The following is a 22,549-nucleotide window of genomic DNA, read 5'->3' as shown; positions in this document are numbered from 1 at the left end:
ATGAACACATTCAACTTCCAAGTAGGGTCAGATCTCCATTCATCTAAGTATTTATCTGCTAGATACTCTAATGTAACTTTAGAACTCTCATGATGAAATCCACAAGTATGGTTCAAGTTCAAATTTCTGATTTGGAGAGTATGCTCCATTCTTGGCTGCCTCCACAGAATCTTGAAGTTACACTTGTTCTCATAGTTACATGAACAAACTATCTTCCCATGCTTCTTGTCCCATGGACACTCACATTTGTTTTTACAGTAAACACTCACCTTACACTTCCCATTATGCAAAAAATAATAATCTTAATTGTTTTCAATGCTATGACACCTAATTTCTTTTCTAACAACTTCAACAGTAGGGAACTTTAACCCTTCAACAAAACAAATCTTTCTCTTGAAATCAACCTTAGGATAAAAGTGGGATTAGGATCTACCTCATCATTTGAGCCTTGTAGAGACCTTAGCTCTTCTGAGTCATATTCCACCTCCACAGCATCACCTCCATTGAATTCATCCTGGCTAATTTCAGGTTCAGTTGTTTTCTGGTCAGCTTCCTCTTCTAAGATGTCTTCATCTTAAACAGCAAAGTCTTCATCTAAATCTGACTACTCAGATTCATGAGACCACTCACCCTCCCCACTCCAATCTTCCCCATCAACACTTAAATCAGTCACTCTTTTTTATTTTGTTTTTCTGTCAACCTGTCCTTTACCCTTACCCTTACCCTTACCCTGAGCCTTAACTTGCTTACCCTTTTTTGCTACAGTTTTCTTTGAATTTCCCTTTGAACAAAGTGTTTTCTTTCTAGGGGTAGGTGTTTTTAGAGGGGATGAGCTGCTAGGGTTCACTGGAGGAATACAAGAAGAACTGGGCAGCTGACTTTTTATTTTTGGACTAACAGAGAAAGTAGGGGGAGGGCTTTCTGTGGATATCATTAGGCTTTTTTGTAGCTGGCTGATATGGCTGTCATACTCAGCTTGGGAAATCACAACAGCTTCCCCATCATCACCATCATCAACATCTAGTTTCCCTTTTTTAGGAGATAACCTCAAACTCCACCTAACAGGCTTCACTTCTTGGTTAATGGTCTTCAATTTTTTGTTAGGTGGTAACAAAGAACTATTAGGAGGTGGACTGGGTTGAATGTTTGGTTCTGGTTTAGGTGTGACAGATTGTAGCTTGGTTGGGTTCTTTGTCCTTGGACCTAGGCCATGTTGAATAGGCTGGACTGGGTTTGGTTTCTCAACTAAGGCCCAAACTATAACTCTATCATTCAGATCCCTATTGTTGACCAAGTTAATAATGTCATCAAATGTCTCCACCTTCCTCCTTCCATTTGTCAAGTTTCTGCCATGTAATCTGTACCACACACTGAAATGTTGGGGTACCCTACTACACACTAAATCATATGCATATATTACCCACTTCCTCAAATTCAAAACATTCATTTCCTTCAACCAACAACTCATCCTCATAAACATTCCTCCGCCAACATAAGTTGTCCTACCCTTGTTGTATTCAAATTCCCCCCCCCCCCCCACAACCTAGATATTCATATCAACATATTCTGGAAGCTCCCTACATCATTCATGAAAGAAATTATTTCAATACCAACACCAAGATGCACAATTATCTAAGCTCAACACCTATCCAGTCAAACAACATGCACAACAATAAAAGAAAAAAAAGCAGGGCAAAGCAACCAAGCAACAGATGCACAATTATCTAAGCTCAACAGCAACCTAAATAAAGTTTGTAGGTTATTGTTAATTAATTATGTGATAAAGCATTTCAATTGTTTAATTGTCCAACCAATTTTATCAATTAAAAAATTAGGGTTCCAAATTCGAGTATTAAAATAATTAGGGCTTTCTAATTTTCTTCATTATTTATGGAAAAGGACAGAAATTTATGGTGAAAACAACAATACCTTGAAGGTCCTCTTTTTGCTGCAGTCAATTGAGTATTTACATCGCTTTCCCCTTTGTCCATTTCTGTAAATTACCTCAGTTAAACCAACTTACCCAAAAAAGTTAAAACATGAGTTGGAAGAGAGAGATAAAGCAAAGACAAGGATGGTAGGGCTACGAATTTATGAAAAAGGGACGAAGATGATGTTGAATATTCGCTTATTAGGTCAGAATTGGTTGTAGGTCAATGAAGAGAGTGAAAGGGTAGAGTGGAGTGATAATTGAGGGAAATTGAAGAGGAGAGAGAAAAGGTAGTTGGGGGAAATTAATTAAATTTGGTGGGTTAAGTTAACTGTTGGGCCCCACTAACATCTAAAATGAACGGAAAACGTTATTGGGTAGTGCTACCCAAACGTTTTCCATCTTCCGGGTAATTGTAAACAAATAAAAAAATGGGTAGTTGTTAACAAAACATCCTATCTTCCGGGTAGTTTTAGACAAAATTTCCAAATTTGTGAGAGTACATAAATGAAAATAAATAAACCTAAAATAATCAAAAGTTCAAGTTCATTTCTTACTCCACTTTCTCTCTCCCCACCTTTTCTCTCTTTAATTTCCCAACCCACCATTTTAACATCATCATATTCTTCATTCATCTCAACAAAAACCAAAAAAATTCTTTTGATTATTGTTTTAAACACTCAAACAAGCACAAAATTGCTCAATCCAAGTTGAAAATAAATTTTACTACATAAAAAATGATTGATATTCATAAATAATATAAAGATACGAGAATCGCGAACAAGATTGAGCAAAACAAAGTAAGTAGATTTCATTTGTTTTTGTTTTTACTTAAAGTAACCGAAAATGTACTGCTAATTTGAACTAAATATGTTCATTTGATTTGATTCAATCGAATCTTTGTTATTTTTGAATTTGCTAAAAGGTTGTGCTATTTTACGAAAACTTTATTTTATTTTACTAATTAAAATACTATGTAATTTTGATAAAACATTATGTTATTTTACGCAAATCTTGTGTTATTTTGCTAAAATAACCTTGTGTTATTGTAGGCGCCGTTTGAAGCGCCCCTACGTTAAGCATGTGTGAATATGTTAGGCACTCATAAGAAGTGAGAATTGACATAATACAATTAGGGACAAGGAAAGTAGGGAGTCGCCAACAAGTTTTTAAGGAACTTGTAAACCGTTCACGGATCATAAAAGACAACCACAATAAAGGGACAACGAAAGGTAACAACGATTGACCCGTGAAGGTTACACCCCATTCATATGGTTTGGAACCACGAAAGTAGGATCGGGGATGATGGTACGAATGAGTGATTCATGGAGTCACATTCGCCCGTATTGGCCTCTACTCGATTCTTATAGCAAAAAGTATTCCTACGATCTCAAAGGCATGCAAACAAAATATTCAATTTGCTCCAAACTATTATTAAGCTAATATTAATGCAACACATAATTCTAAAATATTTGTAATCACTTGATTAAACAACAAGTTCAAAAAGGAACCTAAACTGGTCGCCCAAATTATCTTATAAGTCGTGATTTTCAATTATATATTCCCTTTAAACATGCAATATGGTGATCAATAAAAAATAATAGAATAAACATTAATATTGGAAGCAATTCAACAATAAATTGTTAGTCAAATCAAATATAAATTAACCTAATCATGATACTATCAATATAAAAAATAAAATACGTAATTAAAATAATTAATTACTCACATTTCGCGCGCTTCTTTAAATTGCTACATGAATAAATTGTCAGTAACTTCAATAAAAATATAAATCAAATGGAATTTAAATCAAATAAATGTAGAGTTGATTTGGTCCAACCTTTCACACCTTAGTTTAAGGACGGAATCTCGGGTCGAGTGTGGACTCCTTGGAGTGCTTAATGGAATAATGGTGTAATTAAGAATATAGGTTTAAGGCTTAGAATATGAGAGAGAGTGAAGAGAATGATTTTTGGTGTAAAAGAGAGGAAGAGAGAATGATTTGATGCCCCAAACTACAGAAAGGACAGGGATATTTATAGATGAAATGAGTAGGGGATCACACGGAACCCTAGAAAAGATAAAAACCCTAGTTTTGGGGCACCGTGACACGGCAGATTTATGCCGCGACATGAGAAGAAATCCCGTGACACGGGGGGAAATAGCGTGACACGGGACAATTTGGTGTGACGCGGGACAAAAAACAGGGTACAAAAGATAAAAATCATTTAGGGATTACGCGCAGAAAACAAGGAGTAACCCCATGTCACGGGATGGGCACCGTGACACGGTACTGGTCGGGCACCATGACACGGTACTGTCCACCGTGGCGCGGTACACAATGCCGTGTCGCGGTGTACATTATGCCCTAATCGTGTCCAGATTCATAAGCGCGTGAGAAAACGCGGAAAATACACCGAAAATGCACGGCAACAGGTATCGTGCCACGTCAGTTTTTTCCGCGACGCGGCATTTTTATACTGTGCGCGGTAATTTCTGTTTTTTACGCGTTTTTAAAACTATGATAACTTTTGATCCGTAATTCGGAATAAGGCATATAATATATCATTGGAAATCTTATCAAGTCTACTTTCCAACTCAATTAGAATCAAGTCAAAATAATTTTTAGATTTTAAGATATGGCCATTTTAGTAGAAGGGTGTCGATTTTGGGCCGAGTTTAGTATTTTGCTCATATCTTTTTCGTTTTAAATCAGAATTGGGCATATGATATATTGTTGGAAATCTTATTTCAAGACCTATCCAACCAAATAATAATTGGACCAAAATTATAGGGCCACAAATTAGTTTCTTTCGATTTTGCGATATGGACACGAAAAGAGGAAAACAAGTTATGGTGTAAGGAAATGAGCTAGGAAATGGATTGGTTTATGAAATGTATTGAATGGAAACATGGATTTAAGAACTCCAAAGATTAAATACTCAACCCGACCAATAAAGGCGATGAAAGGTTGTTCATTATCGGGTTTGGTTTTGGGGAGACATTTTAGGTGTCTACAGTTATTTTGCTAAAACATTGTGTTACTTTACGTAAACCATGTGTTATTTTGTGTAAACCTCAGCCCGTGGTGCAGATACTCCGTGCCTATATTGTCACATTTTGGGAGCTCTTCTTTTGTATTGTTTCTAACTAATAGAGTAATAGACGGTTGCCTAAATATTTCTATCTTGTTAATCATCGAAGCAAGTAAATACATTCTAAAAATTTATTAGACATGATTTGGATTTTTAGAGTTATTGAAGTGCAACATAATATGCTAAAAAATCTTCAAAATCAGGCTCTTCTGAACAAACAGTATTTATTGGCATGGGAAAGCATCTCCATGAAGTTGGAAGTAGCTTAATTCAACTGATAATTACTGAGATTAATCAGATTCCATCAAAAATGCAGAATAAGAAGCTAACATATGAAGGAAACAGTACAATGATGCGAATCAAATCTCACATAGTACTAGAAATCAGTCATACAAACATGTGCACACCTTCATATCGCAAACCTCGATGATAAAACTCAGGTTGGTGAAAAGTGAAAACAATAATGAGATTATAATGTACAGATAAAAAAATTAAATATACCCTTCTATATATTTCACAAACAAACTCACACTCCATTAAATGATCTAGTAAGCCTAAGTGTAAAGGTACAAGGTTCAGTGCAAATGGAAAGCTTCTTGAGCCTTGATTTCGGCTACACCAAAGATCCATTCTTGTTGCATTAGTTCATACGACTCCTTGCAGCACCTTTTCACCTTTGCCATTTCCTCTCTGTGAAAAGAAAAGGAACTATACAGTTAATTAAATCAAGTTCTCTCTTTCTATGTCACAAAGAACTACATAAGCAAACATCAAGGGACTAGAGGAAAAACTAGCTAGCTATATGCTAAAAAGAAGTCTGATAAGGAAAAGAAAAGTGAAGCAGGTATAAATGCAATGCGAAAAAAAATTATAAACATAGGATCAGCTAAATCTTAACATTGGATTTACAGTAGATCAACCTAATCATAAGTCATTCCTCCTAAGATTGCAAACATCAGCAAGGTGTTGGAGCTTTAATTAAGATTATTGACCCGTGTTTTTTAATTTTAGGAATAGTTCACATCATTCGTTCTTTAGTAAGGTAAAAAGCATTTGAAGTTCCACTGATAAATCTGAATCAGAAAGAGGGGTTTGCTGTAATTCTTTCTCAGACAAATATTTTACTTCACATCAAGAAACAGTTTTTGCCACAGGTTAAAGAGCAGGAAAGAAAACATGAGCGGACTTTAGCTATAACAAAATTACTTCATTGACTGGTCTACACTATGGGACTGGTAAAGTTGCATCATTCAGCCAGTAAAATATTATGTTAAACCTTGTGAGTTGTATCACGGGAGTTTAGTTTATACCCTTTATTAGATGTCTAAAGATTTTCCTACTTTTCACTTCACCTCCGCTTTACTAATTTCAGCATGTTAAGGAAAAAGCATCATACGTAAAGAGGTCCCAGAAGGCCAGAAAGGTTGAGGGTTCAACACAGTGTGTTAGACATGTATGTAACTTACATTGGATATCATCAGGGTCAATAGATCATAAGCATATTTTATAATCTTTGAAAAGCTATTCTCTTGATGGAGAAGAATCCAGTTTGATCTCATCACCTAAAAGGATTTAGAAATTACCGTTAGAAGGATGGGAACCATTAGCTTTTGCACTCTCTGACGCTGATCGGTTAATATGAGGAGACCCTTGCCTGCCAGTTGCAGGTAGTGAATGCCTTTTCTTAGAGTAATCTAATTTATCATGGACATCTGGGCTTGATCTAGGGGAAGAACTAGCCTTGGCTCTGGCAGATTCTGTAGCTTGCATATAGCTCGGCAGACGACTACTACTATCTCTGGACTCCTGATCTGCAATGTCAGATTTTGTTGAACCAAAAGAATTTCTTCTCTTTGCACTTTTGTGATCCTTGGGCAAATTCTCAGTACTACTTCTTGCACCCGAGTCCACATTTGTGTTTAATGGAGACCTTTTTTCTGCAGATGGAGGATTACGTTTTTTGTTTGATCCATGCCTTTCAATCTTGTTCCTTTTACCTTTTACTGAGGCTTGGCTGGAAGGTGTTCCCTGAGATTCTGAGATTGTCTTATGGCTTTGAGGTGAAGCTTCAGGTGACAATTTGTACGTTTGACGACCTGTTGAAGGTTCATGCTCTATGGGCACACTACATCCATTTTCTTGATGATTCTGCTTCACAGTTGAGGAGTCTGTTTTGGTCTCAGAACTCACAGGTGCAATATCAGACTGCACATCGGATTCCTTTGTCTCGAGTATTTGATCCACCTGTGGGCTAGCCTCAACGGCTACTGGATCAACAAATACACCATTGCTCTCATTAAATTCTCCCTGCTCAGTCAAAGTAGAAGGTACATCAGTCACACAATTACTGAGCATGGCATCATCTTGCTTCTCTCCGCCAGGCAGACAAGATGTCTCCTCCAAAAACCGGACTTCTGGCAAAGCTTCTGCATTCTCCATATCTGATCTATCAGGCGAATCAAGAGTGGAAGAAATTGAGAGTTCAGTTCCACATTCAGATCTAGCAACATGAATCCGAGGATCCAAAGTTTCAGAAGCCTCAACATCACTAGATTTATTACGTTTCTTGACACCTTCAAGGGAAGGAGCTAAGTTTACATAGGGTTCAGATTCAACATCTTGATCAGACAAAACATTTAATTTTTCTGAGTTTCCAGATGAAGTCAATTCTTCAAACTTTGAGTGAGCAGCAATGAACGCAGGATTACTTGACTTCCTTGATCCATATACAAACTTCTTTCCCTCATCATTCAGCTCGGAAGTTGCTGAACGCTTCATAGAAAGTTTAGGCTGTTGGATCTCAGTGGCTAGTGTGGCAGGTATATCATCAAGAACAGGCTCTTCTTTTGTGTGTGTGATTTCTAATGCACTAGACTCGATCTCAGCAGAAGCCACATCCTCATAAAGTGTGTCTTGCTTTTGCAGATGAGATTGCTCTATCATGAAGTCTGTTGACAAAGGACAACCTGAGCAGGTATCACCAATCGTAACATCATCAGCAATATCTTCAGTTTCAACCGATTCTTCCCTATCCCTCATACTGAAACTTGAATCTAATGAGTCACAAAAGACTGGTGGCGAAGACTTATCATCTGCTTGCAAAGCACTTTTCTGAGCCTCATTCAAATTGTCTGGTTCCTCACTAGGTTCTAATTTTTCAGCAACTTCAGATGTTGAGACATCCATCCATCTCTCCAACCAACTCCAGGCTGAATTAGGCTTCATAGGATCACATCTAATATTTAGAGATTTGGGCTTTGACGTTGACTCCAATAACTAAACAATAACAACAATTGACCCCAATTAGACAAAAAACTTGTTTCAAGTTTCAATGTCAGAAACAAAGGGTGGCCCAAGTTGCCAAAAAAAAAAAAAAAAAACGCTTACCTGACGGGTAAAACTATTTTGGAGCAGCTTCACAATGGAAAATTGAGCATCATTTGGTTTAGTTTTCTGGCCCTGAAACAAAGTGAAATAGGTTAGAACAGACACTTTAATCCTACCGTAAAAGTGGTAAAAGATACTTTATTTAACTACATAGTGTTCATGTATTTATTAACAAAAAATAGATAAGGATACACTGCATATGATGCAAAAAGGGTAGTATACTCAGCAAACACAGCATTGCAATAGAAGTTACTCCGTATGAATGAAAGCTTGAACATACAAATAGTATTATACGAAAGGAAAATAATGGCTTCACATCAGCATAAGCTGCAACGTCATTGTTATGCTTGATTTATTAAGCTAAAAAATTTTAAATACAACAGGATTCTCTATTCCACAAGGTAAAGGATAACAGATGCCAAATAAATACCAAATATTACACTCCAACAAAATTCTTCAGTCAACATTCATCAACATGTCATAGGACAACAGCACGTATGTTATATATTGGACAGCAGACAAAATTGAGCCCAAAACCGAATGGATATAATAAACACATAGCGCTAACTATGTTCTTTCATATCTCTTAATATAAAAACATATTGTACTTTGCAAGCAGCCAAGCACTAGCCATATGCTGATAACTAGGCCAACAATTCCCTCAACACCTTCTGTTTTGTCACCGTTTATTTATATACGAAGCAAAATCTTATACATCGAAATATATAACCATAAAGCAATAACAGTGGGTATGCAGTAACCAGTAGAATAGTGCATTACCAATGACTTTGAACTGCGAGCGCGAACAAGGGATTGAACCTTGACGATTGCTTTGATGCAATGTAGAGTTTCAACAGCATTTCTCCGCACCAAATGTCCATGAATAACAGCTTGAAGTTTAACAGCACTCTTTAACTGGACAAAGGTTCTTCGAGCCTGACAAATAAAATTTGAAAAGATCATCAAAATATGTTGGTCTGGAAAATCAGCCCATAAAAATATCTGCATGAGTAATAAATAGTTACCAGGAACCCTCTCACAGCTGTTTGAATAATAATAGCCACAGTTTCATCCATAATTAAACTGTCATTACAAGCAGTTTCTGAAGTCACCTCTGACTCAGACAATTTAGGTTCATCAGACTTGATGCTTGAATCTTTTGTTTCAGAAGATTCACTAGCTATACTTGATTCATCGGATGTATCATTGCTTTCATTTTCTGAAACATCAACAGCCTCAACCACTTTGTATTCAGCTGAAGTTTCCTTGTTATCATGTTCTGAACCAACAACAGCATCAGCCATTTCAGATTCAGCTGATGTTTCCTTGCTATCATATTCTGAAACAACAGCAGCATCAGCCATTTTGGATTCAGCTGCTGTTTCCTTGCTATCATAACCTGAAACAACAGCAGCATCAGCCATATTGGATTCAGCTGACGTTTCCTTGCTATCATATTCTGAAATAACGACAGCATCAGCCATTTTGGATTCAGCTGATGTTTCCTTGCTATCAAATTCTGAAACAACATCAGCATCAGGCACCTTGTATTCGGCAGATGTCTTATTGCTAACACTTTGGAAAGCATCCTGATCCTGAATAACTTTTGATTCTTCCCGTGTTGAACCATTTTCTGAAGTGACCACCACCAGTGATGTTTTCAATTCATTATCATTTTCTGAAGCAACAACTGCTTTACTAATTTCATCAACTGGTCTTGGCAATTGTGGCTTCTCATCAGCACTTGTAGGCTTAACTGGAGCTTGAAAATTTATACTACCAGCTTGTGGGGTTTCTTTTTCGGGTAAAGTGGTAGTTTCCGAATTGACATTGTTGCCTAGCACCCGATGTCTCCCAGATCTTTTCCTGAAACTCCATCCGCGTTTATCATTTGGTGTCTTTGCCTGTAAGTTCAGGTGCCAATATTTAAGACAATGTACAGAAGCAACAATATAGCAACCAACTACCTCAAAAATGAATCAACAGTAATTAAAAAAAATGAGACTTCAAAAGAAAACAACATTCATGAAGGTAATAACCCCGTTAGTATACCATGCCATGTCAAAATTACATTGTAGAATGTAAGGTTATATAAGAAATGGAAACATCCACAGGAATAAAAGCCTAAAATATCCCCTTCCCGTTTGGTATCTTAGCACATCTAGAGAATTCTTATTTTGTTCTAGTTTGGCACAAGTTGAAATTTTAATATTTATTTTTCTTACTCTTATTTAAATTCAATGTGTCCTCTCTTTTAACAATCATTATCAGAATCATTCTAAAACTATAGCACTGTCTATCATGAATCTCATTCAACTTAGATCCATTTCATTGAATGAGATTTATCCAGAAAAATCCATAGAGCATGTCTAGCCTTAGAGGATATCAGGGAGTTATGCAGGCATACAACAGTTAATTCAACAATTCATAAGTCCTATATTCAACTGATCATAAAGACATAAAGTTACCCGAACGCAAAAAAAAAAAAAAAATCTCATTCAAATGACATTTGTAAGGGAAAAAAAACATCAATCATGTCTTGCAGATTATCAAAGGGGACTATTCTCTGCCTATTCCCAAAGGGGGGCTAAATTCCACTCTAAAAAACTGCTGTGGAAGCAATACAAAGAATTAGTATCCTACTTTTACGGAGAGACTGACAGCTTATACATTGAAAGAGTAATAGGTTGCCATTCTAGTTGAAGTCCATAGTGGTGTTTGGTAAAGAGTAGATAGGAAAAGAGTAAATTCAATTCCAAATAGTAGATTTGCCTAGTCAATCTAGTATTTGGTATTGTTTGGTAAAAAGACGAAATGGCGGGGTATCTACTTTTTTTCAATATGTGAATAAGAGGATCTTATTGAAGAGTGGACATGCTTTAAAATTAATATACATTTTTGCCAAAAATAAATAAATAAATAAATCTAATACAGTCTGCTAATTTAATTAGTTATTTGATATCGGCTGTAATTGCAAAACGAGGCACATTAATCTTTCTGCCACTGTAATAAAACAATGTTAACAGTTCTTAGGTCCAAGACAGAAAGATGGAACCACTTGTTAGTCAATCTATGAAGGTATGAGAAATAAAAATTCTCAGGAAATGCTCTACTTTATTGTACTTTTCATGTTTGGTACAGCATCGCTTTCATAAGGAATTATTCACCAAAAACACTCAATATGATCTTGACACACAAAAAATTTTAAAATTTACACAATACAGCATGGACAAAGGAGAATCAAAACACCAGCTTATGATTCTTTGACTCGACACTATATGAGATTACCACATTTCAATTTATCTTTATTAAAGAGATGCAGGACAATCTAGATTTTTAATAAACTCCCGAGAAGTAGTTAATCGAGTTTTATGTCAAAATTTGATAGTGTTGAGATACAATGAATGAAAAATCAAGCAAACAATGGACAATCATTGCTAACTGTGAGGAATGGACAACCATAACTAATGAGGGGACAATGTCACAAGAATCGGGTTACATATTGCAGATACGACGGTCCCACTATATGCGTTTCTCTTCGATCTTATCTTTGATTGCTTTTTATGAGATCGCACCAGGAGCTAATGTCCCTAGGTGCTCTAATTCGAAACACAAATTCTCCTACACAAACAAGGGCAACAATACTCTATACAGCCCTTACCAATCAACCAATTGCGAATATCAAGTAAGCAAACGACCAACATAACATCTGATAAAGTATAGAACATATTCCTCGGGCTTAACTATCAGCTTAAGCTTTTGGTTAAGTTGGTCACGTTTTAAAGAAAATATTATTCAGATCCAAAAACAGCAATTGCTTTCTTTCACTTAATAACTTAAAAGGGTATCAAAATCAATGAGCTTCAAAGTTCAAACTTCCCAAAATAGATATTTTTTTAACTCAATAATTGCCCAAAATCATGTTTAACTCACTGATTTCCGTTTTTTGAATCTGAAGTTCTAAACTATGTGATCAGATCTTACATAAACACAACTAAATCAGAACTAATAGCATTACTCACCGTTTTTTTTTATAAATAAAAATCAATAAAAAAAAATATATAATCAACTTGAATATTAATACTTGATTAATTAATTAAACTAAACACTGGTTAAATTAAACTCCTGATTTATTCAAAAATTAAAGCTTTAAACACTGATCGCACCAAATTACTAATCAACTAAAAACCAAAAAACAAAAACTAATCTTTTTTTAAAAAAAATAACAGCCAATGCAGATTCAAGCTCTGACAAACCAAAAAAAACTGCAAATTATTAATTAAATTAAATTTTTGGAGTTATGCAAAGCTTAAAAATCCCAAAATAATTTATAAACAAAATTATATAAAAAAAAAAAAAAAAAAAAAAAACCTCAGAAGAAGAATGAACATCATCATTCTCGGCCGCATCGCCACCACATACAATGATCTTCAAACAAGAAGACGAAGATGACTTCCCCATTTTTCTCTCTTTTATTTAAGTCGAGATAAGTTTCGAGTCGAGTCGAGTCGAATCAAGTGGGATGGAAAGGAACCGAGAAAGTAGTACTAGTACTATAGCAACATAGCATTAGGAATCTAAAAAAGAGGTGAAAGAAGCATTGGTTATTATTGGGAATTGGAATTGAAGGGAACCATACAAGGAATCAATAATAATCAAGGATTGAGTTGAGTGAGACTAATACTATAGTCGGAAGACTAGGCAACACTATTAAAGCACCTGTAATTAGATTACAACACGGATCTCAACGTTTCTCCTTAAATCTAGCTTTCTTTTTTATCTTTCGATTCCGTTTTTTTCTTTTTTCTATTCACTGACTAGTCTCTTTTACCTTTTTCTTTTTTTTATTAAACAAATATTCTGTATTTATCGCCTTTAATTTCAAATAAATTATCCATTTTTTTTTAATTTGTTACATGTACCCTCAAGGTTTTTAAAAATATATCGTGTATCCTTAAAAAGTTTTAAATGTATCATGTATTCTTGAGGTTTGTAAATAAATGCACCAAATAACCCTAATCCTCTAACAAATACACATGTTATTGACTTATCAAACTGAAATCTGTCCACACACTGACTTACTTGTAGTTCTTTATATTTACATAGTAAACCACCAAAAAGCAAAAATTACATCAAAAATTAAACTCCGTCAATAATTCTAAATCCTAAATTTTTGGGTGTTAGAGTTTGCTTTATTATTTAAGTTTACTTATAATTAAATTATTTAACATTAAAGTGATATTAAACTACTCCTTATAATAATTTAATAGAATTTAATGCTTAGGGAGTCTCAGTTTAACAAAATTAACATTTATTGTGAGTCTAACGGTATTTGGTGCAAGTTTATACAAACCTCAAGGGTACACGGTGCATTTCAAAGTTTTCAGGAGTACAGGGTGCATATTTTAAAACCTCAATGGTACAAGGAACAATTTCCTTTTTTTTTTTTAAACTACTTCCTCCTTTTTAAGTTGCTACACTTTTATTTTCACGATCTCCTAGACGATTTTTTTAGAGGTGAAAGATAGAAGGAAAATAAGAGGGACCCATGTAAATAGGAGAGATAGAGTGAAATGAATGTAAAAAAATGAAAAGTATTGCAATTAATTAACAATTTTCAAAATAGAAAAGTGTAGAAACTAAAAAGAAATAGAGGAAGTACATAGTTTTGAACTATAAATCTCAAAGTATGACCACAAATCCTTACCGTAGTTATAATGATGCTCACTTGATAAATACTCTTACCTCAAATTTTAGAGATTTGGATTTAAATCTTACCAAGATACTTGGGATAAAGATTCTTTTATCCTTCCCTTTACTCCTAACTTCCTAAGTGTGTGGCTCCCAAATATTAAATGAATAAAAAAAATCGTGATGATTGAAGTTTGATCTAATTTATTATATAGTTAAAAAAAATTACGAAGTTACTTGAATATTGTTGTGAAAATTATTTTTAGAGTTTACTTACTTAGTACTATGTAATACTTCCTCCGTTTTTTTTTACATGCATCACTTGCATTTACACGGAGTTTTAGGAAAGTTATTTGCTTCAATATTATATTGTGCAAGTGGGGCAAGTGGATGATTAATTTATTTTGATAAAAGTACAATGTGGGTCATGAAATAGATAGTATGTGAGAGAGAATGATTTATTTAATAATTTAAATGGGGACCATGAAATAGAGTGAAATGATAAAATATTTTGAGTGGGGTATTTGAGAACAGAGAGAGATAATAAAATATAGTATAAAGTTACCAAATATAGAAGTGATGCATATATAAAAAACATCCCTAAATAAAAAATGATGCATATAAAAAAACGAAGGGAGTATACAGTTAATCTAGCATTGGATCGGAGTAGTATTATAGGGTTATTCTTTTTTTTTTTTTTTTTTTGTGTTTAAAAAGTCACAAAGGCATAGTGACTAAGTGAGAATCTTAACTCTACTTTGTATTTTACTCTTTTTGAAGCATACTCCGTACTTTGTATTTTACTTTTTTTTTTTTTTTTTTAAAACACTACTTTGTATTTTACTTAGGAGTAGTTTTTTACGAGTATTTATTTATGGGTAAATACAAGTTAATCTCTGAGATTCACAAAATTTGTTTATCACATGACAATTTTGTAAATAAATCAACAATTTTTTCCATAAAAGTGGGTCCTAAAGTGATGATGACTGGGGCTTCCTCTTTATTTACGTTGAAAATTACTTAGTTTTTAATTAGTGTAGATAAGTTTGGAGTTTTTTTTTTTTTTATTTATAGCTACAGTGATAAACCGTTACGATACGGAGTACAAAACAGGAGAGAGAATAAAAAAAAAAGAAAGAAAGGTGTCAGATATCTTGTGCTCACTAACTTTTTTTATTTGGTGGTACCAGTAACAGGTGAGGCTATAAATGAGTAGAATACCATAGTGTAACAGTACTCAATACAACTCTCAACTCTTTTCATTATCACGCATGCATCAAACGGTTACCTATCTTACCATTTCATACCTCAATTAAGTTAATTAAGGCTTTTTTTTTAAGTGAAGATCAATTCATTAATTAAGGCTTCAATTAGGATTTGTTCTCTTTAATTAAGACCGGGTTCTTAAGGCTTTGAGTAGCATTACTTTCACCGGTAACTTTTTGGTGCAGCAGGCCACACCGTGTGGCAGGAGGCCAAGAGCCACCCGAGTTATTTTATTAAGGGTTACTCGAGTTGCTCGGTCAAGGGTTACTTGGGGGGTTCGGTCAGGGGTTACTCGAGGGGTTTACTTTACTTGAGGGGTTACTCGGTCAGGGGTTATTTAAGGAGATCGGTTAAGAGTTACTCGATCAAGGGTTACTAAAGGGTTCAGTTAGGGGTTGCTTGAGGAGTTACTCGGGCAAGGGTTACTTGAGGGGTAACTTGGTCAGAGATTACTCGAGAGGTTCGATCATGGAATACTCGAGGGGTTACTCGGTCAGGTTACTTGAAGGGCTACTCAGTCAGGAGTAAGTAAAGTAACCCTTGATTGAGTAACTTGAGCAACCCCGACAGCTCAAGTAACCCCTAACGAGAAACTCGAGTAACCACGGTGACTCGAGTAACCCCTGCCGCATGATACAAAAGGTCGCATACAAAATGTTGTGTACTTTCAATTATTATAGGAAAAATCATTTTTATGGGTTTTGAAATTTAAACTTTAGATATGAGTTTATAAGCTTATATTTATTAATAAGTGATGAATCATATTTATATAGGATTTATAGGCACGTTTATGCTAAGTTTATAATAGCTTTTTAGGTCTTTTTGTTGCTTTTTAGGTCGCAAATGCATAAATTGTTTGTTTTGTGCTCTATTACGCTATGTTTGTGTTTTTCTTAATGTTTCAGGTGATTTATAGTCATTTGGATGCTTTCATAGTGTTTGGAGTTGATTCGGATGATATTTAGATGGAAGCCAATGAATTGAGTTTATAAATCGAAGATCCCATGTTTGTGGATGTTGATTTTGATTACTATGTGCTTGAGGAATGAATATAGCGTTCTCAAGGGACGCTATACATCTTACACAAATGAATTTGAGTTTAAAACGAAGAAAAACGATAGTTTAATTTGCAAAATGTCAAAACAGATCTTTGGTCACTCTTTTGATCATAAGTTGAGTTCTATAGATCGGATTGGAGCTATTCAAATTGCGTTGGAAACTATACTTGAAGAGATTTCCAACGATAGGTCACAAGCCCCTATAATCTTCCTAAAACGTGAGATATAGCCCTTGAAAGACAGCCCTGCAAACCAGCGGGCGAGCTGCGGGCGCAGGTCGGCACTCCCAGCCACGAGCGAGCTACTGGTCAGCCCGCTGGATACCCAGCGGTCACTGGTTCGAGCGTGTGCAGCAGCGACAGGCCTCGTCTTTGGGCTTCACCTTCACGTCTTCACAAGTCTTCATCGACTACGATTCTTTCGATCAACCAACCATTGGACCACTAATATTAATTTAATTTTCTTATCTTTTATTTTTATTTATTTATTTTTATTTTAGTTTTAGGATAATATAAATACTCAAGGGATAATATTTTTCCCGTATGTTTTTTTATATCTTTTATTATTTTACGTTCCTTTTAGTTTTCTCTCTATCCTTAGTTTCTCATGGACAATTCAATAGATTCCTCCATAGTTTTGTTCTTGAGTTTGTTACTTTAATTTATAGAGTTAATTCTATTTCTTTTCTTTAAATATATTTTCTTTATTAGATTTATTTTTTAATTATTTATTTCATGTTTGAGTAGTTTAATTTCTAGGGTGTGGGAATCCATGTTTATAATATGAATCTTGATTGATATTTTTGATATTTTGATTATTGATTTCTCTAATTGATATGTTTTATTGATAATCTTGAAACCTGATCAATTGTTTGATTAATTATTGTTAATAAGAGTTTGAATCGAAATATCTTACTTTTAGAGGCTTACCTACAATTAGCAATTCTGATTATGTTAGGATCGAACTACATATGTTGAATTGAGAGCATTAAGACCCGGTCGTTGGCTTAACAATTGTTCTAGATATATAATTGATTGATTGAATTATTGTTAATGGTGTTTGATAGATTCATAACTATAAACATGGTGAACCATAACCCTAGGTATTTTTATTATTTTTTTTTTAATTTAGATTACTTTATATATTATCCAAATTTCGTGATTTGTTTAGTTACTCCATACCTTAGAACTTAGATTGAACACCATCACTCTGTGGATTTGACCCTACTTACCCTACTACATTGCTAGTTGATTTTGTTAGGAATTTATTTTTGACAGGTGTACGACAACCTATCAATAAGATACTTTTTATTAAGTTTAAATAAGATCAAATACATTCTAAAAATCATGTGAATTGAATAGAAAAGAAGTTGGTTGATAAAAAAATGAACCAATTGCCCCTGAGTTATTTTTTTATTCACCAAATACCCATCAAAACTTTCAAATTCACCAAATACTCCTGAGTTTAAGAAAAATGTCACCAAATGCCCTTAATGACTGCCGGCGGTTAGTGTTAATGACTAATATGCCACGTGGCAGCCTCTAATTGGTTGGTGTAATATTAGTTAATTAATTATTAAAAAAACTTTAAAAATTAAAAAATAATAATAAAAATAATTTTAAAATAATTTTTTTAAAAAAAACCCCACCACCCCCAACGGCCCACCACCAGCCACCACCACGCCAAATCCCACCCTCCCCTTCACCGGTGGTCCATAATCGCCGGTGAGGCTACCCCCACCCTCCGACACCCCCTCCCCTACCCCCAACCCCTTCTCCCTCCGTTTCCCCTCCCCTTAAACCCTCCCCCACCTCGAAAAACCCCCCTCCTTCACGGGTGGCGGCCAAACCTTCTCCCCAGCGCCGGCGAACCAATTTCGCCCCATCCCCAGTCATCTTTACCCCCTTTCCCCCCTAACACCACCCAAAAAAACCGAAAACCCCCCAAATTGAAACCCTAGATTTCGATTTGGGGTTTTTTCGATTTGGGGAGTTCTCGGTATTTAGGGTGGTGGTTTAGGGGGGAAAGGGGGTGGGGATGGGGGGGTTTGGGGCGAAAGTGGTTCGCCGGCGCCGGGGAGGGAGTTTGGGCGTCAACTGTGAAGGAGGGGGGTTTTCGAGGTGGGGGAGGGGTTTAAGGGGAGGGGAAACGCAAGGAGAAGGGGCTGAGGGTAGGGGAGGGGGTGTCGAAGGGTGGGGGGTTTCCCTCGCCGGCAAAAAGGACCACCGGCGCAGGGGGAGGGGTGAGATCTGGGGGTGGTGGCGGTGGTGGCTGATGGTCGGCCGTTGGGGGTGGGGTGGGTCTTGGGTGGTTGGGGTTTTTTTTTTTTAATTTTTTTAATTAATTTTTTTAATTTTTTAAGTTTTTTTTAATAATTAATTAACTAATATTACACCAACCAATTAGAGGCTGCCACGTGGCATATTAGTCATTAATGACTAACGGTGTTAACTGCCATTAGTCATTAAGGGCTTTTGGTGACATTTTTCTTAAATTCAGGAGTATTTGGTGAATTTGAAAGTTTTGATGGGTATTTGGTGAATAAAAAAATAACTCAAGGTCATTTGGTGAAATTTCCGAAAAAATGAAATATAAATTAAAGACTAAGTTCAAATAAATTAAGCTAGTTCAAGAAAATGGGTTTAAATAAATTCTAATAAAAGTTAATAAATTACAACTAAAATAAGTTTTAATGACATCTAACAAGTTTTGATAAGTTAAATAAATTCAAATAAGTTTATATTGAGATCAAACCTTAATTAACTCATACTACATCACCTTTATTTTAGGTGAACAAAATATGAGTAGGTTCATGGTAAGTATAAGTTATTAACTTGAAAGTTCCCTTATTGATGAAAAATAAGTTAATGCTAATTGATTTTAGAAAAAATTGAAAAGAATAATCCCACCTTTGTCACTTATGCTCAAAACAACCCCACCTTTGAATAATATAGAAATAATCTCACCTTAACCCCCTATCCACTCAAAACAGTGTAATACCCCTCATGATTTCTTTTTTTAGGATTTGATATACTATTCATATTAACAAGGTATATCTTCTTTTTAGGGAGCTCATTTGCTAAGATACTCCACAGTTAAGCGTGCTTGGCTGGGAGTAGTCTTTGGATGGGTGACCTCCTAGGAAGTTTTCCTAGGGCGTGCATGAGTGAGGACAAAATGTGCCGAAAGGACTCGTGTTGGTTTATGAGGACAGTTGTTAGCCCTTGATGCGCATTTCGTGGCAATAGGCCCCTCCTTAATTTGTTTGGGGTCGGGTGCTACAAATGGTATCAGAGCAACCCTGTGACCGCGTGCTAACCGTGGATAATTAATCATATGTCAGTCGTCTAGCGGTGGATAATTCTGGGGCCATATAGTCGTAGCCAGACTGGATGTAACACTTTGGCTACCCAGTTGCCATTAGGCGTAATACTGGATTCCCTAGCTTTCCAGGCGCAACGAGGGCGTTGCCGTTCTCAAATGGGGGTGTATGTAATACCCCTTATGATTGCTTTAAAAAGGATTTGATATATTACTCATATCAACAAGGTGTATCTTCTTTTTAGGGAGCTCATTTGTTAAGATACTCCACAGTTAAGTGTGCTTGGTTGGGAGTAGTCTTGGGATGAGTGACCTCCTGGGAAGTTTTCCTGGGGCGCGCATTAGTGAGGACAAAATGTGCCAAAAGGACTCGTGTTGGTTTGTGAGGACAGTTGTTGGCCCCTGATGTGCATTTTGTGGCAATAGGCCCCTTCCCTAATTTATTGAGGTTGGGGTGTTACAAACAGTCTCATGATCAGTTTGCTAATTTGGTGACCAGTTTTAGGAGGTGACTTGCCAAGTGTCACCTTATGATTCGTAGTATTGTTTTTAATAAAAAAATAATAATTATGAACTATGTTCCCCTTCCTTCTACCCCAACCTTAACCAGCCTTACCGGAGCCTGCTGCCCCAATCCCTTCCCCCATCCTCCGACTATACCAACCCCCTCCCCTGACGAAGACTGCCCCACCTCCATTCTCGATTTCTCATTCCCTTTACCCACCAGGACCACCGCCCATCGCAGGAAGACCCATACCTCACTCCACCACCACCCTCAAATCCCCAGCCACGACCACAACCCATCGCACCATCAGCTCCTAGCCACGACCACCGACCATCAAACCACCACGCCCCGTGCAACATCCACACCCCACGCAACTCCATCACATCAATTCAACCACCAACCGAATTTTGCAGCTCAGCTCAACAACACAAGAAGAATACGGATTACATGAATTGGAACCACAATAATCATCATCATTACTATCATTATAATTAAGATTATTAATGTGATTTTCTTCTAATATAGTTTTAACTAATAATCTAAGCCCTTTTACAATTCGTTACCCTACTTGTATCTCTTTCAAACCACCCCTGTTTTTGCAATCCAAAATAAAATTTTGTTATTTAAAAAAAAATTAAAACCCATATCAAATCTCAGACCTAATTGAAATGGGTGTTCCTCAAAATTTAATCTTGATGAGTAATCTTACAAAATTTATAAAAAATAACAATTTTATAAAGAGAGATAGTAATGAGTGAAGGAATGGGGCACGAGAGAGCGAATGTCAAAGGGTGGGTCAGGTGAGGGGGTCATGGTGGTCAGGTGGGGTCAGCTGAGGGGGTCATGGTGGTCAGGTGGGGTGTCAAAGTCAGGTGAGAAGCTGTGGTGGGGGTCTGGTTGGTGGTCGTGATAATAGTTGCCATTAAAAAGGGTGGGAGGAGAGATTTCAGGGAAGAACATAATTAAAAAGAAAAAAATTAACCTACTAAACAGATTGTAGGTAGATGGTACCATTTTGATCAGATGTGTATCGAAGGTGGGATTATTTCCAGATTAATTGAAGGTGGGATTGTTTTGAGCAGAAGTGGCAAAAGTGAGATTATTCTTTTTCATTTTTCCTTGATTTTAAGGTAAATAAGTTACATTAATTAGTTGATTTTTCACTATAACTTAAATTATATAATTGTAAAAGTTATAAAGTTGATGATTTTTAAAATGTACTGAATGAGATGAAATAATCCCAATGTCACCCGTTTTTCTTTAAATAATTCTAACTCTAGGTTTTTTTTTGTTTTTTGTTTTTTGTTTTTTGTTTTTTGTTTTTTTTTTTTTTTTTTTTTTTTTTTACCAATCCTAATGACCAGTAACTTGTTGGGATGGTTATTTTTTTTCCCAAAAAATCCATGTGTCGCAAGTTAGTTGGTTACAAAATTAAAAAAGAAAAACAAAATAAAATAATTTAAAACAAAACTAAAAATTCACACCCCTCCCTGAGCCCACCGACTAGCCACCTCGATCTCTCCCTTTGTCGCGCTGGTGCCCAGACCCTAACGCCCTCCCCAGCACTGGTTTCCCCCTCTCTCGTGATAGTGCCCAGCGGTGAACCTACTGGCCCACCCCCCAACACATCTCTCTCCTAATTTTCTTGTCCCCCCCACCCAATCTCCCTCCACTCGAAAGTCCCTTGAAACCCCAATCGCCCCTCCCCCCTCATCGTTGAAACCCTAGCTGCTAAGGTTTCGGGGTAGGGAGAGGGGTGGTTGTCGATTGGGGTTTTCAGGAGTGGGGGATAGGTTTTATTTGTGGTTGCGTGGGGGAATGGGGGGTTTCGAGGAAGGGGGGATGGTAGTTACAAGGTAAGGCCAAGGGGTGACACCAGGGGTAGGGGAGGGGCTGATGAGGGAGCTAGGCTATGCTGGGCGGCGGAAATTGGGGTTAGGGTAGTTTGGTAGGGGAAGGGAAAGGGTGGGGGTTGGGGGTCGAGTTTATTTATATATTTATTTTGGACCAATAATTAGGGTTTGACACGTGTCAAGTAACCTGTTATAATAAGTCATTGACTTTTTTTTACCGATGACAGGATAAAGTTGTATCTCCTATTAAAATGATTTACCTAAGTCCTCTAGCTAAAATAGAGAGGGAAGTAGGGTCGAATCCACAGGGAAACAAGTCTTTCTATTCCTAATTAATTATATAATCTAAAATATTAAGTAGCCAAATTGTTTTTAGAGGAATTAAACTAAATAGAATAAGTAAACTAAAGCGATTGAAAATTATAGAAATAACAATGAAACAA

The 22,549-nt window shown here is 36.1% G+C and overlaps 1 protein-coding gene across 1 annotated transcript; it reads right to left on the bottom strand.

Moving 5' to 3' along the window:
- Positions 1 to 5,358: 5,358 nt before the first annotated feature.
- On the bottom strand, positions 5,359 to 13,181 carry LOC110688692 (protein IQ-DOMAIN 32-like). Its single transcript, XM_021865434.1, has 6 exons — positions 12,784 to 13,181; positions 9,438 to 10,316; positions 9,193 to 9,348; positions 8,413 to 8,484; positions 6,609 to 8,301; positions 5,359 to 5,715 (listed from the first exon to the last, which is right to left on the bottom strand). Exons 1-6 carry the CDS (start codon positions 12,871 to 12,873, stop codon positions 5,696 to 5,698), a joined length of 2,910 nt encoding a protein of 969 aa, XP_021721126.1. The 5' UTR covers positions 12,874 to 13,181; the 3' UTR covers positions 5,359 to 5,695.
- Between the last annotated feature and the right edge of the window lie 9,368 nt (positions 13,182 to 22,549).

This window comes from Chenopodium quinoa, unplaced genomic scaffold, assembly GCF_001683475.1.
Source record: "Chenopodium quinoa cultivar QQ74 unplaced genomic scaffold, ASM168347v1, whole genome shotgun sequence".
Taxonomy (NCBI): domain Eukaryota; kingdom Viridiplantae; phylum Streptophyta; class Magnoliopsida; order Caryophyllales; family Amaranthaceae; genus Chenopodium; species Chenopodium quinoa.
The sequence above is the reverse complement of the archived record's forward strand: the minus strand, read 5'-3'. Positions and strand labels throughout refer to the sequence as shown.

What these genes read in the sequence shown, in the direction of transcription:
- LOC110688692 (XM_021865434.1), bottom strand. Translation starts at nt 12,873, where the DNA reads ATGGGGAAGTCATCTTCGTCTTCTTGTTTGAAGATCATTGTATGTGGT. An exon ending in CAGCTGTGAGAGGGTTCCTG is followed by an intron (nt 9,349 to 9,437) that starts GTAACTATTTAT and finishes TTTATTTGTCAG; the next exon opens with GCTCGAAGAACCTTTGTCCA. An exon ending in TGGTTCCCATCCTTCTAACG is followed by an intron (nt 5,716 to 6,608) that starts GTAATTTCTAAA and finishes TTCTTTTCACAG; the next exon opens with AGAGGAAATGGCAAAGGTGA.